Here is a 16945-nt window from a genome sequence, read left to right as displayed (position 1 = left end):
GTCCATGTCCATATGCAGCAAGACCTGGACAACATCCAGACTTGAGCTGATAAGTGGCAAGTAACATTCGCAGCACACAAGTGCCAGGCAATGACCATCTCAAACAAAAAACAATCTAACCATCTCCCCAGCACATTCAACAGCATTACCATCACTGAATCCCCCATTATCAACATCCTGGGTATTACCACTGACAAGAAACTTAACTGGAACAGCCACATTAATACTGTGGCTACAAGAGCAGGTCACAGACTGTGAATTCTGCGGCGAGTAACTGGGCTCCCCAATGACTGTCCACCATCTACAAGACACAAGTCATGGAATACTCTCCATTTGCCTGGATGGGTGCAGCTCCAACAACACTCAGGAAGCTTAACACCATCCAGGACAAAGTAGCCCACTTGATCGGCACCCCAACCACCACCTTAAACATTCAGTCCCTCCACCACCGACACACAGTGGCAGCAGTGCGTACCATATACAGGATGCATTGCAGCAACTCACCATGCATCCTTCAACAGCACCTTCAAAACCTGTGACCTCTTTCACCTGGAAGGACAAAGGCAGCAGATGCATGGGAACACCACCATCTGCAAGTTCCCCTCCAAGCCACACACCATCCTGACTTGGAAATATATTGCCGTTTCTTCACTGTCATTGGATCAAAATCCTGGAACACTCTCTGTAACTGCACTGTGAGTGTACCAACACCAGATGGACTGCAGTGGTTCAAGAAGGCAGCTCACCACCACCTTCTCAAACGCAATTAGGGATGGGCAACAAATGCTGGCCTTGCCAGCGATGGCCACATCTCATGAAATGAATAAAAAATATTCAGTTTGCCTTCCTAATTGCTGTAGCTGCCTGCTAATTTTGTGATTCATGTACAAGGACATCCGGATCCCTCTGTACCGCAGAGTTCTGCGGATTCTTTCCATTTAAATAATATTCTGCTTTTCTATTCTTTCTACCTAAGTGGACAAACCTCACATTTTCCCACATTATACTCCATCTGCCAAATTTTTGCCCATTCACTTGATTTACCCATCTCTCTTTGCAGACACTTTGTGTCCTTCTCACAACTTGTTTTCCTAACTGTCTTTATACCATTGGAAAATTTGGCTTGATACACTCAGTTCTGTCATCCAGCTCAGTAATGTAGGCTGTAAATAGTCGAGGCCCCAGCACTGATCCTGTGGCACCTCACTAGTTACAGTTTACCACCCTGAAAATGACCCATTTATCCCAACTCTCTGTCTCCTGTTAGATAGCCAATCCTCTGTCCATGCTAATAAATTACCCCCACACCATGAGCTCGTGTAGTAACCTTTTATGTGGCACCTTAGCAAATGCCTTTTGGAAATCCAAATACACTACATCTACTGCTTCCCCTTTATCCACCCTGCCTGTTACATCCTCAAAGAACTCTAATAAATTTGTCAAACACCATTTCCATTTCATAAAACATGTTGACTCTGCTTGATTGCATTATGATTTTCTAAATGTCTGGCCGCTACTTCCTGAATAATGGATTCCAGCATTTTCCCAATGATGGATGTTAGGCTAATTGGCCTATAGTTTTCTGCTCCCTGTCTCCCTCCTTTCTTGAATAGCGGTGTTACATTTGCGATTTTCCAATCTGCTGGGACCTTTCCAGAATTTAGGAAATTTTGGAAGATTACAACCAATGCTTCCACTATCTTGTAGCCACTTCTTTTAAGATCTTAGAATGCAGGCCATCAGGTCCAAGTCAGCCTTTCGTCCCATTAGTTTTCCTAGTACTTTTACTCTGGTGATAGTTTTAAGTTCCTCCCTCCCTCTTGATTTTCTGTTACACTTGGGATACTTTTTGTGTCTTCTAGCATGAAGATCGATACAAAATACATGTTCAAGGTCTCTGCCATGCCCTTGTTTCCCCATTATTAATTCTGCAGGCTCCTTCTCTAAGGAACCAATGCTTATTTTAGCAACTCTTCCTTTTGACATACTTGTAGAAGGTCTTGCTGTCTGTTTTTATATATCTTGCTAGTTCACTCTCATCTTCTAATTTCTTCCTCTATCTTTTTTTAAAATCATCCCTTGCTGGTTTCTAAAATGTTCCCAATCTTCTGATCTACCACTAACCTTTGCAGCATTATACGCTTTTTCTTTCAATTTGATACCATTCCTTAGTTAGCCACGGATGGTGCATCCTTCTCATAGAGTCTTTCTTTCTCAATGGTATATAATCTTTGTTGAGAGTTATGAAATAGCTTCTTAAATGTCTGCCACTGTTTCTCTACTGTCTTAGCTTTTACCCTAGTTTTCCCAGTCCACTGTAGCCAACTCAGTCCTCATACCTTTGTAATTACCTTTATTTAAGTTTAAGACACTAGCTTCAGACCCAACTTTCTCATGTTCAAACTGAATGTGAAATGTTATGATCACTCTTGCCTGCAGAATCCTTTACAATGAGATCATTAATTAGCCTGTCTCATTACACAATACCAGGTTGGTTCCAGAACATACTATTCTAAGAAACTGTCTAGAATAGCCTATGAACTCATCCTCAAGGCTAACTTTGCCAATATTATTTGTCCAATCTATATGAAAATTAAATCACTTGCAATTATTGCAGTATCTTCCTTGAATGCCCTCATTATTTCTTGATTTATAGTCAGTCCTACAGCTGTTAGGGGGCCTATAAACTACTCCCACCAGTGACTTCTTTCCTTTGTTATTTCTTATCTCCAAGCTTAACATCCATCTGACCATTGCTTCCATGTCAAATTCTCTGCTTTTCCTTCACTTCATTTGCTTGCTTCCTCCACCCCGCTTCCACTTCTCTTCACCCTCAGACACATTCCCTCACGCCCACCTTCTTTCCTCCTCTCCAATCTCCCTCCTGCTATCCTTCTTCATCAACTTCCCTCCCTCCCACTTGCACTCCAATGACTCATTCCTACCACTCATTCTCCCTCGCCTTCCATCAGATGCCCACCCCCCTCCCTCCCCCTCCCTGACCCTCCGCCCACCCCTGCTTCCCCCCCACCCCAGCCCTATCCTCCTGCTCTCGCATCAACTGTGATAACATCTTCAGGCACAGCCATTGTGTTCCAGGTTCAGCTACTTCAAATGGCATGAGTCAAGCACTGATGGCAATCATCCTAGTGAATTGACGAGCTGTTCACCGCAGTCATGCTCACAAGTGTTGTGGCACCGACAGAGGGAACTCAAGAAACATAATCATTGGGAAAGGGGAGTGCACCACGGGGTAACTGGAAAAGAGAGACACTCCTGCAAAGGACTTACCCTGTGGAGTCGGACGGTGGGACTGAAGGATACATCCCCGAACCAGGTGGAGTTGTCCCAGACGATACGTCATCTTGTGTAATGGGATGGTTCTCATAGATTCGGGAAAGAATTAGCAAACTGGAGGAAGACGGACAAGGAAGAAGCCATGAAAAATGAGGGGATGGGAAAAGAATTAGAAAATCTCAGCATTATTGCAGCAATTTCTTTTGCCAGATTAACAAAATCAACACACACTACTACATAAGTGGCTAAAAAAAAAAACTTGCATTTATGTAGCACCTCAGGACTTCCCAAAGTACTTAACAGTCGATGAAGTACTTTTGAAGTGTAGTCACAGTTGTGATATAGGGAAATGTGGCAGCCAATTTGCATAGCAAATTCCCACAAACAGCATCGAGATAAATGACCAGATAATCTGCTTTGTAATGTTAGTTAAGGGAATAGTGGCGAGGACACTCAAGAGAACTCGCCTATCTTCTCTGAATAGTACACAGGATGTTTTGCATTCACCTGAAGACAGGGCTTCGATTTAGCATCTCATCCGAAAGATGACACTTCCAACAGCACAGCGCTTCTTCAGTACTGCATTGGGAGTGTCTGCCTGGATTATGTGCTAAAGTCTCTGGAGTGGGGCTTATACCCACAACCTTCTGACTCAAACAGAAGCGCACTGAACCACAGCTGAATATTCACGTCTGGCACAACAAGGAACTCCCTTCCAGACTTCAGCAATGTGTAACGGTGGATGCGTCATTTTTTTCATTCCATGTTCATCTCTACTGTGGAGAAATACAAGTACAGGTTGTGTGCTTGCAAATCTAGATTGTCTCTGGAGTCAATTGTGTGAGATTAGGGGCAAGCATTGGGTATTTTCAGCTCAGTCACTGCAGATGGGAACAATGTGATGATTGGTGCCACAGTGAGCAGATAAAAAAGGAAACTTGCAGAATAAGCATACTTGGATTTTGTCCTCTGAATTTGAGTCTCAAAAATACAATTCCCAGGCCAAATCCTTGAGCAATTTGCATTCACATTCATTTGGGGTAAAGATTGGAGCCAGTGACCTGCTCTAATTCTAAACAAATTTGTTCTATGCTATGCTGACAAGGTTACATTACCCGTTACTAGTTGCCCTGGTGTGGCAATGAGCTTTGCTGGGCATTAACAAGTCAAGTATTACAAGCAGCAAGTGCAGGCCCAGACAAGATGGGATGGCAGGTTCCCTTCTCTGAAAGACATTAGTGAACCAGCTGGGTTTCTACAACAATCCTTCTCAGTCATTTTCTGATGCCAGCCACAAATGACTAAATTTATTGACCTCAAGTTCACAACTTGCGCTGCTGGGATTTGAATTCACATGCAAGAACATGAGAGGCAGGAGTAGGTGCAGGCTGTTCGGCCCTTCAAGCCTACTCCACCATTCAATGAGATCATGGTTGATTTTTACCCTCAGCCAGACCTTCATGCCCTAACCCCATATCTCTTGATTCCCGTAGTATCTAAAAATCCATTGATCTCTGACTTCAATATATTCAACAGCAGAGCATCTATAATTCCCTGTGGTAGGGAATTCCAAAAGTTCACAATCTTTTCAGTGAAGAAATTTCTCCTCATCTCAGTCGTAAATGGACAATCCTTTATTCTGAGACTGTAACCCTGAGTTCTGGACTTCCCAGTCAGGGGAATCATCGGCCCAGTATCTACCTACCCTGTGAAGCCCCTTAAGAATTTTATAAGATTCAACGTGATCACCTCTCATTCTTCTAAACCAAGGTTGTCCAACTTTTGTGCGTGGGGACAACATTGCAATTTTTGTCTAACGTAGGGGGCCGGTGACACAGTTTTGGAAAGATAAAGGCATTAAAAATGTATCTTGCTATTCATCAAAACAACAAATGCACATTTTTGTGAAGAAGCTTTAAATGAGATTAGTATATTGACTTATTTTCTTGTCACAGTGTCGGACACTGGTTTAGTGAGATACCTGGAAATATTTGCTTACACGAAAAGCCAATGTTTACCCACACACTATTGTAGCGAGGTGGAACATTCCAATTGGTGGCCATCTGTCAGGAGCGATCTGATCAGTCACTCTCGTTGTGTTCCCCACTCTGGATCATCTACTTTCTCTCTCTGTCCCATCCCACTCTCTCTCTCTCTCTGTCTGTCTGTCTGACCTCTCCGCTCTCTCTCTCGGCCCTCCCACTCACCCGCTCTCCCTCGGCCCGGCCCTCCCGCTCCCCCACTCTCTCTCGGACACACAGCCTTCCCGCTCGCTCTCTGCCCGCCACCCGCTGTCCCCCTCTCTCTTGCCCCTCCCGCTCTCCGCCTCTCTCCCGCCTCTCCCTCTGCCACTCTCCCCCCTCCCCTCGCTCTCTCAAACCCTCCCCTCGCTCTTTCACCCCCTCCCTCTCTCCCCCCCTCCCCGCACCTTCTCCCCCATCCCCCAGTTCCCTCACCATCTCCCCACACCGTCTCGTCCCGCCCCCCCCCCCCCAGGCCCTCCCCCCGTGCCCCCATCCTCACGCACCCTCCCCCCAACCTCTCCCCACCTCACCCCGTTACCTCGCCGCCCTCCACCCGCCCCCGCTCCCCGTCCCCAAGCCCCCTCACCCCGCCCCTCCCCTCCCCCTCGCCCTCTGCTCCCTCCCTTCCCCCTCCGTCCCCTCCCCGTCGCCCTCTCCCCCCGTCCCCTCCCACTCGCCGGCTCCCGCCGTCCCCTCCCCTCCCCCTCTCTCCCCCTCCCCCTCACCCCGTCCCCTCGCCGGCTCCCCCTGTCGCCTCCCCTCACCCTCTCTCCCGTCCCCTCCCCCTCTACCACCCTCCCCGCGTCCCCTCCCCCTCTCTCCCGTCCCCTCCCCCTCTACCACCCTCCCCGCGTCCCCTCTCCCTCTACCACCCTCCCCGCGCCCTCGCCCCCCACCCCTCCCCGCGCCCTCTCCCCCCAGTCCCTTCCCACTTGCCCTCACCCCGTCCCCTACCCCTCTGCTCCCTCCCCTCTCCCTCGCCAGCTCCCCCCGTCCCATCGCCCTCTCTCACCCCTCGCCCACTCCCTCTCGCCCCGTCCCCTCCCCCTCGCCAGCTCCCCCCGTCCCCTCCCCTCACCCTCTCTCCCGTCCCATCCCCCTCTACCCCCCTTCCCCCTCCCCTACCCGTGCCCTCTCCCCCCAGTCCCTTCTCACTCGCCCTCACCCCGTCCCCTCCCTCTCGCCAGCTCACCCCGTCCCCTCCCCCTCTCTCACCCCTCGCCCACTTCCTCTCCCCACGTCCCCTCCCCCTCGCCCCCTCCCATCTGCCCCTGGCCTCGTCCCCTCCCACCGGCCCCTGGCCTCGCCCTCTCCCTCTCCCCCCGTCCCCTCCCCCTCGCTCCCTCCCCCCCACCCCCGTCCCCTTTCCCTCCGTCCCCTCTCCCTCTCTCTGTTCCTGTCCCCGCCCCCCTCTCCCTCTCTCTGTCCCTGTCCCCGCCCCCCTCTCCCTCTCTCTGTCCCTGTCCCCGCCCCCCTCTCCCTCTCTCTGTCCCTGTCCCCCCCCCCTCTCTCCCTCTCTCTGTCCCCCCCCCTCTCTCCCTCTCTCTGTCCCCCCCCCTCTCTCCCTCTCTCTGTCCCCCCCACTCTCTCCCTCTCTCTGTCCCCCCCACTCTCCCTCTCTCTGTCCCCCCCACTCTCCCTCTCTCTCTCTCTCTCTGTCCCCCCCCCCTCCCTCTCTCTGTCCCCCACACTCTCTATCTCTCTCTGTCCCCCCCCCCTCTCTCTCTCTCTCTGTCCCCCCCCTCTCTCTCTCTCTCTCTGTCCCCCCCCTCTCTCTCTCTCTCTCTGTCCCCCCCCTCTCTCTCTCTCTCTCTGTCCCCCCCCCTCTCTCTCTCTCTCTCTGTCCCCCCCCTCTCTCTCTCTCTCTCTGTCCCCCCCCTCTCTCTCTCTCTCTCTGTCCCCCCCCTCTCTCTCTCTCTCTCTGTCCCCCCCCTCTCTCTCTCTCTCTCTGTCCCCCCCCTCTCTCTCTCTCTCTCTGTCCCCCCCCTCTCTCTCTCTCTCTCTGTCCCCCCCCTCTCTCTCTCTCTCTCTGTCCCCCCCCTCTCTCTCTCTCTCTCTCTCTCTCTCTCTCTGTCCCCCCCCTCTCTCTCTCTCTCTCTGTCCCCCCCCTCTCTCTCTCTCTCTCTGTCCCCCCCCTCTCTCTCTCTCTCTCTGTCCCCCCCCCCTCTCTCTCTCTCTCTGTCCCCCCCCTCTCTCTCTCTCTCTCTGTCCCCCCCCTCTCTCTATCTCTCTCTGTCCCCCCCCTCTCTCTATCTCTCTCTGTCCCCCCCCTCTCTCTATCTCTCTCTGTCCCCCCCCTCTCTCTATCTCTCTCAGTCCCCCCCCTCTCTCTATCTCTCTCAGTCCCCCCCCCCCCTCTCTATCTCTCTCAGTCTCCCCCCCCCCTCTCTATCTCTCTCAGTCCCCCCCCCCCTCTCTATCTCTCTCAGTCCCCCCCCCCTCTATCTCTCTCAGTCCCCCCCCCCTCTCTATCTCTCTCAGTCCCCCCACCCCTCTCTATCTCTCTGTCCCCCCACCCCTCTCTATCTCTCTCAGTCCCCCCCCCCCTCTCTATCTCTCTCTGTCCCCCCCCCCTCTCTATCTCTCTCTGTCCCCCCCCCCCTCTCTATCTCTCTCTGTCCCCCCCCCCGATGGCATTACCATCGCTGATCCTCCATTATCAACATTCTGGGAGTTACCATTGACCAGAAACTGAACTGGCCCAGCCACATAAAGGCTACATGAGCAAGTCAGAGGCTGGTAATTCTGCAACAAGTAACTCACCTCCTATCTACCCAATGCCTGTCCACAAGGCATAAGTCAGGAGTGTGATGGAATATGCTCCACTTGCCTGGATGGGTGCAGCTCCAACACTCAAGAAGCTCGACACCATCCAGGACAAAGCAGCCCGCTTGAATTGCATCCCATCCACCACCATCCACAATCACTCCCTACCCTACCGACGCACAATGGTAGCAGTGTGCACCATCTACAAGATGCACTGCAGCAACTCACCACGCATCCTTCAACAGCACCTTCCAAACCCACGACCTCTACCACCTAGAAGGACAAGGGCAGCAAATACATGAGAATACCACCATCGGCAACTTCCCCTCCAAGCTACACCATTCTGACTTGGAACTAAATCGCCGTTCCTTCACTGTCGCTGGGTCAAAATCCTGGTACTCCCTTCCCATCAGCACTGTTGGTGTACCTACACCCCAAGGACTGCAGTGGTTCAAGAAGGCAGCTCACAACCACCTACTTCAAGGGCAATCAGGGATGGGTAATAAATTCTGGCCTAGCCAGCAACACCCACATCCCACGAACGAATTTTTTAAAAATGTACTTACTCTAGCTGGTCAATGTTGACACACATGAGGGGGACCTCCGTGCTGCAGCGTTGGTGGAACTTGTATCCACATGTCTGACAACGGAAACCCTGGAATAGCAGTTTACGGCAAAAATCACAGAACGCCAGCGTGAAAAAGGTCTTTCGAACCTGAAAGAGGAAAAACGAAAAGTTATGGACTGACAGGAGGAATGCTCCAGACAGGTTAAACCTAACATAGCTGTCACCAGGGTGAATGTCGGGCAGGTGACATTCCATACTGGATGCAGTCAATTGAATGGTTGGATTGCTGCCTCAGTTAATTGAATGTTTATTCTCCTTCTGAGAGGGGCAGCGTGCAGAACCAGGTTCAAAGGTGGCAAGACTGTTATCCCTATTTATTAGGCCATTTCTATTTTACCAAGAACACATGATCAGACACCGATTCTAGGCTGTCAGTCATTGAAATTTCATTAAAGGCTAACGGTAGATGTAAGATATTTCATGCAATGCCCACTTAAACTGTCAAGATCGCCCTGCAATGCAATAAATAGCTGCAACTTTTATCTTTTTTTATTCATTCCATGGGATTTGGGCATTGCTGGCAAGGCCAGCACTTATTGCCCATCCCTAATTGCCTGACTAGGTGATGGTGAGCTGCCTTCTTGAACCGCTGCAGTCCATCTGGTGTGAGTACATCCACAGTGCTATTAGGGAGGGAGTTCCAAGATTTTGACCCAGCGACAGTGAAGGAACAGCGATATATTTCCAAGTCAGGATGGTGAGTGACTTGGAGGGGAACTTGAAAGTGGTAGTGTTCCCATGCATCTGAAACCGTTGTCTTTCCAAGTGGTAAAGGTCCTGAGTTTGGAAGGTGCTGTCGAAGGAGCCTTGGCAAGTTGTTGCAGTGCACCTTGTAGATGGTACACACAGCTGTCACTGTGTGCTGGTGCTGGAGGGAGTGAATGTTTAAGATGTTGGATGGGGTGCCGATCAAGCGCTCTGCTTTGTCTTGGATGGTGTAAAGCTTCTTGAGTGTTGTCAGAGCTGCACTCATCCAGGCAAGCGGAGAGTGTTCCATCACACACCTGACTTGGCAGGCAAACTTTGTGGAGACAGGAAGTGAGTTACTCTTCGCAAATTTCCCAACCTCTGACCTGCTCTCGCAGCCACAGCATGCATGTGGCTGATCCAGTTCAGTTTCTGATCAATGGTAACCCCCAGGATGTCAATGGTGGAGGATTCAGCAATGGTAATGCCTTTGAATTTCAAGGGAAGGTGGTTAAATTCTCTCTTGCTGAAGATGGCCATTGCCTGACATTTGTGCGGCGTGAGTGTTACTTGCCACTTATCAGCCTAAGTCTGAATGTTGTCCAGCTCTTGCTGCAAGCAGTCACAGACTGCTTCAGTATTTGTATCATCAATCTTCAATCAAGTCATTGATGATACAGCTGAAGTTGGTTGGGCCTAGGACACTACCCTGAGGAACTCCTGCAGCAATATCCTGTGGCTGAGATAATTGGCCTCCAGCAGCCACAAACATCGTCCTTTGTGCAAGGTATAACTCCAATCAGTGGAGAGTTCGCAACCCCCCCCACCCCCCCACCCTGCACCACCCCTAATTAAATGCTGTCTTGATGTCAGGGCAGTTACTCTAACTTCACCTCTAGAATTTAGTTCTTTTGTCAGTGTTTGGACCAACGCTGTAATGAGGTCTCATGAGTGAGCTGAGTGGTCCTGGCAGAACCCAAACTGAGCATCAGTGAGCAGGTTGTTGCTGAGTAAGTGCTACTTGATAGCATTGCTGACGACAACTTCCATCACTTTGCTGATTGAGAGTAGACTGATGGGACAGTAATTGGCCGAATTGGATTTGTCTTGCTTTTTGTGGATAGGACATACCTGGACAATTTTCCACATTGTCAGGTAGATACCAGGGTTGTAGCTGTATTGGAACAGCTTAACTAAGGGCACGGTTAGCTCTGAAGCACAGGTCTTCAGTACTACAGCCGGGATGTTGTCAGGACTCATAGCCTTTGCTCATCCAGTGTCTTTAGCTATTTCTTGATATCATGTAAAATGAACTGAATTGGCTGAAAACTGGCATCTATGGGGACCTCTGGTTGAAGATGGATTCATTATTAATGAAACCACCATTTTATTCCAGATCTATTGATTAAATGTAAATTTGCCAGCTGCCGTGGTGGGATATGAACTCATATCTCCACAGTGTTAGCCCAGGCCTCTGGATTACTAATCCAGTAACATTACCACTATGCTATCGGTGCCCTCATGACATTAATGTCACTAAACATCCCAAGGTGCTTCACAGGTGTAACCAGGCAATATCGATGCTGAACCAAAGGAGGAGGCATTAGGACAGGTGACCAAATGCTTAGTCAAAGAGATTTGAAAGGAGGAGAGTTAGAGGGGTGGAGGGGTTTACGGTGGGAATTCCAGAGCTAAGGGTCCAGGCAGTAGAAAACACAGTTGCCAATGGTAGAGCAATTAAAAGCGGAGATCAACAAGAGGCCAACATTGAAGGAATTCATTGAAAGAGTTCACAGAGGGTTGTAGGGCCGAAGGAGGTTACAGAGAAAGGGAAAAATGAGGCCATGGAAACATTCAAACCAGAGGCAAGTATTTCAATTTGGCAGCATTTTGGGAACTAGGAGCCAATGTAGGTCAGCAAGCGCAAGGGCAATTGTTTCCTTCCTTCGAGTTGTGTCTGAAGCGAGCATTTTGAGCTTGAGTGCAGTGCTTGGGGGTGACAGGAGGGGTTAAGGTCCATCACTGGCGAGGGCAGTGGGAACCATCTGAAGTGACAGATTAAGAGTGTCACACTGTGATGCTGGCTTCAGTGCACATTTTCCATGATGCATTGGTGCCATTGTGATTAATAGGCTGGGTGACCAAACTGACGGAGTTGATGTGAATGGTACTTTATCATCCCAAGATTAGAGGAGCCTAGCAATGAAATGCTTATATCTATCGAAGCAGGTTTCTGGGACAGGTAGGCACAGTCTCCACACATGGGTTGAGCCCTTACAGCAGTGTGCAACATCTACTGTCTCCTCAAAAGTGCTGCTTAAAAGAACCAAACACAAACAAAAGAAGGAAATTAGCAAGAGAAAGGGATGAGTTGCACAGAAACCCAAAAGGCAATAGGAAACAAGGGGTGGGAAGGTGTGTGGAAAAGAGAGAAAGGGAACCATTTTTAAAACAAAAGAAACTAAGAAAGCAAGTCAACAAAGGAAGTTAAAGATTGTTTAAGAGTAAAAAGAAAAGGTAAAGTTACCAGAAATAGTAGTAAACCTGAGGATTGGGAGGATTTTAGAATACACCAAAGGAGGAACAAGAAACTGACAAAGAAAGGGAGAACAGAATATGAACGTAAACTAGCAAAAAACATAAAAACGGACTGTAAAAGCTTCTGTAGGTACGCAAAAAGGAAGCGTTTGGCGAAGACAATTGTGGGTCCATTACAGGCAGAGTCAGCAGAATTTATAATAGGGATTTGAGAAATGGCAGAGAAGCTATATGATTACTTTGTGTCTGTCTTCACTGAGGAATATACAAGAAATCTCTCAGAATTAGAGATCCAAAGCACGAGGGAGAATGAGGAATTGAAGGAAATTAGTATTAGTAAGAAGGTTGTATTGAGAAATTAATGGGGCTGAAGGTTGATAAATCCCCTGAACCTGATATTCTAATTCCCAGAGTGGTGAAAGAGGTAGCTATGGAGGCAGTAGATGCATTGGTAATAATCTTCCAAAATTCTATAGATTCTGGAACAGTTCCTGCAGGTTGGAAGGTAGCTAATGTCACCCCACTATTTAAGATGGGAGGGAGAGAGAAAAAATAAACCTTTTAGCCTTACATCAGTCGTTGGAAAAATGCTAAAATCTATTCTAAAGGATGTGATAAATGGACACTTGGATAATAATGATCTGAATTGGCATAGTCAACTTGGTTTTATGAATGGGAATTCACGTTTGACGAACCTGTTGAGGATGTTACTAACAGAATTGATAAAGGGGAGTCAGTGGACGTAGTACACTTGGATTTTCAGAAGGCTTTTGATTAAGTCCCCCACAGGGGGTTGGTTAACAAAATTAAAGCACATGGGGTAGGAGGTAATATACTGGCATGGGTTAAGGATTGGTTAACAGGCAGAAAACAGAGAGTAGGAATAAACCGGTCGTTCTCGTGTAGGCAGGCTGTGACTAGTGGGGTACTGCAAGGATCAGTACTTGGGCCCCAGCTGTTCACAATATATATCAATGACTTGGATGTGGGAACCAAATGTAATATTTTCAAGTTCGCAGATGACACAAAACTAAATGGGAATGTGTGTTGTGAAGAAGATGCAAAGTGGCTTCAAGGGGATTTGGACAGACTTAGTGAGTGGGCAAGAACATGATGGAATATAATGTGGAAAAATGTGAGGTTATCCACTTTGGTAGGAGGAACAGAAGTGCAGAGTATTGCTTAAATGGTAAGAGATTAGAAAGTGTAGATGTACAAAGCGACCTGGGTGCCAAGAACACAAGAAATAGGAGAAGTAGACCATATGGCCCATCGAGCTTGCTCCGTCATTCAATACGATCTGTGGTGCAGCTATGAGGAAAGATTGGATAGGCTGGGGTTGTTCTCCTTGGAACAGAGAAGGCTGAAGGGAGATCTGATTGAAGTGTACAAAATTTTGATAGAGTGGAAGTGAAGGGTCTATTCACCTTAGCAGAGAGGTCAGTGACAAGGGGGCATAGATTTAAAGTGATTGGTAGAAAAATTAGAGGCGAGATGAGGAAAAACTTTTTCACCCAGACGGTGGTGATGATCTGGAACTCACTGCCTGAAAGGGTAGTTGAGGCAAAGACCCTCAACTCATTCAAAAGGAGTCTGGATAGGCACCTCAAGTGCTGTAATCTGCAGGGCTACGGACCAAATGCTGGAAGGTGGGATTAGAATAGGTGGATTGTTTATCGGCCGGCACAAACACGATGGGCTAAGTGGCCTCTTTCTGTGCCTTAAACTTTCTATGATTCTATGATCATGACTGATCTTGGGATTCAATTCCACTCTCCTGCCCACTCCCCATACCCCTTGATTCCCTGCGAGACCAAAAATCTATCTATCCCAGCCTTAAATGATGGAGCATCCACAATCTCTGGGGTAGAGAATTCCAAAGATTCACAACCCTTTGAGTGTAGTAATTTCTCCTCATCTCAGTCCTGAATGATTGGCCCCTTATCCTGAGACTGTGCCCCCGCTTTCCAGATTCCCCAACCAGTGGATACAATCTCTCAGCTTCTACTCTATCAAGCCCTTTCAGAATCTTGTATGTCTCAATTAGATCACATCTCATTCCTCTAAACTCCAGAGAATATAGGCCTAATTTATTCAGCCTATCATAGGACAACACCCTCATCCCAGGGAACAATTTAGTAAATCATCGCTGCACCGCCTCCAGTGCAAGTATATTTTCTTAAATGTGGAGACCAAAACTGCACACAGTATTCCAGGTGCAGTCTCACGAAAACCCTGTACAATTTTAGTAAGACTTCTTTATTCCTGTACTCCAGTCCCCTTGCAATAAAGCCAACATGCCATTTGTTTTTTTTTATTTGCCTTCCTAATAGCCTGCTGCACGTGCATGTTCACTTTGTGTGTTCCTTGTATCTGTATACCCAAGTCTCTCTGAACATCAACACTTACCAGCTTCACACCTTTTAAAAAATATTCTGCGTTTTTATTTTTACGACCAAAGTGAACAACTTCACACTTCCCTACATTATACTCCATTTGCCATCTTGTTGCCCACTCACTTAACCTGTCTATATCTCTTTGCAGCCTCTCTATGCCCTCCCCACAGTTTACCTTTCCACCAAGCTTTGTATCATCAGCAAAATTAAGATACATTACTCTCTGTCTCTTCATCCAAGTTATTAATATAGAGTGTAAATAGCTGAGGCCCCAGCACTGATACTTGCAGCACTCCACTGCTCACTGCCTGACAACTTGAAAATGCCTCATTTATGCCCACTCTCTCCTTCCTGGCTGTTAACCAATCTGCTATCCACGCTAATAAATTACCTCTAACACCTTGAGCCCTTATCTTGCCTGTTAATCTTTTACGTGGCACCTTACTGAATGCCTTTTGGAAATCCAGGTATATTACATCTACTGGTTCCCTTTTAACCAACCTACGAGTTACATCCTCAAAAAACTCTGATAAATTTGTCAAACAGGATCGCCCTTTAGTAAAACCATGCTGACTTGTTCTAATCGGGCGTCTAGAATCAGGGGACACAATTTCAAAATAAGGGGGAAGCCACTTAGGACTGAGATGAGGAGAAAATTCTTTAATCAGAGGGTTGTGAATCTTTGGAATTGTCTACCCCAGAGGGCTGTGGAAGCTCAGTCTTTGGGTATGTTTAAAGCAGAGATTGACAGATTTTTAAATACCAATTACAAGGCAATATGGGGATAATTTGGGAAAAAGGCATTGAAGTGGATGATCAGCAATGATCGTATTGAATGGCACAGCAGGCTCGACGGGCTGAATTGCCTACTCCTGCTCCTATTTTGCCAATCACCTTAAATCAGTGTCCTCTGGTTCTCGACACTTCCACCAATGGGAACAGTTTCTCTTTATCTACTCTGTCAAGACCCTTCATGATTGTTAACACTTCTATCAAATCTCATCTCAACTTTCCCTTCTGTAAGGAAAATTACCCCAGCTTCTCCAATCTATCCACATAACTGAAATTCTTCAACCTTGGAGTCATTTTCGTAAATTTTTCTGCACCCTGTCTAAAGCCAGCCAGGGCAATCCATGTTGGATCTCAGAGATGTTATCACATCTCAGGCTGGGAAATAGTAAGAGTTTGGCCTCAGTACACCTGGGGTACGTAGGGAGGTAGGAAAGACAAACAAAAGCAATCAGGGATCCAGCTTGCTAGCCACTGACCCTTGCTGGAAATAGGTATACGGACAGTGTGTATGGGCTGGGCTCTCATGTCCAGCATTTGCTGTATAGGCACGCACATGAGGAATGACCACCTGGTCATGATAATGGGGGTAGCGGTGGGGAGTGCTACCAGGGCCAGCTGAGTAATGAGAGTCTGTAACTGCGAATTGGAGAAAGATAAGGTATGCCAATGAGGTGTGTAATCATTTCCAGTTTCTTTCTTAAAGGAAACAAAGCCTCTAATTATGCAGCAACACAGTAGTAGTGCCCAGCACAGTGCTGCCCTGAGGTTTAAGAAACTTTCAGGAACCACTGGGATAGCACAATGATTGCACTCACAGGCATTAACGGAATGGAGAGGAGGACACAGAACCACAGTTCGTCCTAATTCTCAATAGCAGAGAGTACTCTGGGGACTGGAGGTTTTACCCTTGCTGCTTCCTGACAAAGGGAACCTACTAGTTATGTACACTGCTAGTTCAGACCTGCGTGCTAACAAAGGTCCGTTTTGCCCTGGTCATTTGCATGGTCTTCCCATTGCTGCCAGCTGATGTGAAGGAGGCCAACACTCTGCCTCCAATGGTGCCCGGGAAGATAATTTTCCAAGGTACAGAAATGGCATGAAATCGAGACCCCCATATTCTGCCTGCTAAAGGTTGATTGGTGACAGGCAGAGTCAGGGAGACTAGCACGCCTACATCCATCTTTACAACATACAATCAGCACCAGAGACTGTCTTTTAGGATAGAGAGCGACAGGCTCAGGCACCCAGAGGATCTAGCAGTGGTAATGAGGCTGCAGTCCTCCCACCATCACAGCTGGAGGCTGCCCCTTCTGACATCAGCAAGGCTCAAGGACACCGTGCCACAGCCAATTGGTGCAGACTGTGTAGGTTAAAGTGGAATACTGATTTAAACACTCCCCTGCAAACCTCCTACCCATTTATACATTACAAGTAATCTGCCGCTGGTGCCAGATACTCACAAAGTTGTGCGTGGTTAGTGGAACATGTTCCAGCACCTCCACTTGCAGTTCTTCCCCTGTTAACCAGGACATGTCTGTGTCCCAGCCAATGGGCTTCTTCTCTCTGAAAGAAACACAAAACTCAGTTGGTACCAAACTAAACTGGACTGGGGGAAACAGTGAAATAAAAATCAACATGCCACCAGACCGGACCGGATCAAACCATGCTCTCCTTAAAACAAACGGACTGAATGGAAAAGCAGGTTGCAATTCACTTACTGTATCTGTAAAATGGAATTGATCAGGATAAACATTTCAGTACCAGCAAAGGCAAACCCAATCAGCACTTCACTCCAGGCCCCCACCAAAATAGGTCTA

At 47.9% G+C, this 16945-nt stretch overlaps 1 protein-coding gene across 3 annotated transcripts in view; it reads right to left on the bottom strand.

Moving 5' to 3' along the window:
* braf (B-Raf proto-oncogene, serine/threonine kinase) overlaps nucleotides 1-16945 on the bottom strand; it is a 154042-nt gene that overhangs the window by 64359 nt on the left and 72738 nt on the right. For all 3 annotated transcript variants that reach the window (XM_068051074.1, XM_068051075.1, XM_068051076.1), the window contains 3 exons: nucleotides 16589-16691; nucleotides 8654-8802; nucleotides 3292-3411 (listed from right to left, as the gene is read on the bottom strand). In XM_068051074.1, the coding sequence (XP_067907175.1) occupies nucleotides 3292-3411; nucleotides 8654-8802; nucleotides 16589-16691 (372 nt within the window). The remainder of the gene's footprint in view (nucleotides 1-3291; nucleotides 3412-8653; nucleotides 8803-16588; nucleotides 16692-16945) is intronic.

This window comes from Heterodontus francisci, chromosome 18 (assembly GCF_036365525.1).
Source record: "Heterodontus francisci isolate sHetFra1 chromosome 18, sHetFra1.hap1, whole genome shotgun sequence".
NCBI classification, from domain to species: domain Eukaryota; kingdom Metazoa; phylum Chordata; class Chondrichthyes; order Heterodontiformes; family Heterodontidae; genus Heterodontus; species Heterodontus francisci.
The sequence above is the reverse complement of the archived record's forward strand: the minus strand, read 5'-3'. Positions and strand labels throughout refer to the sequence as shown.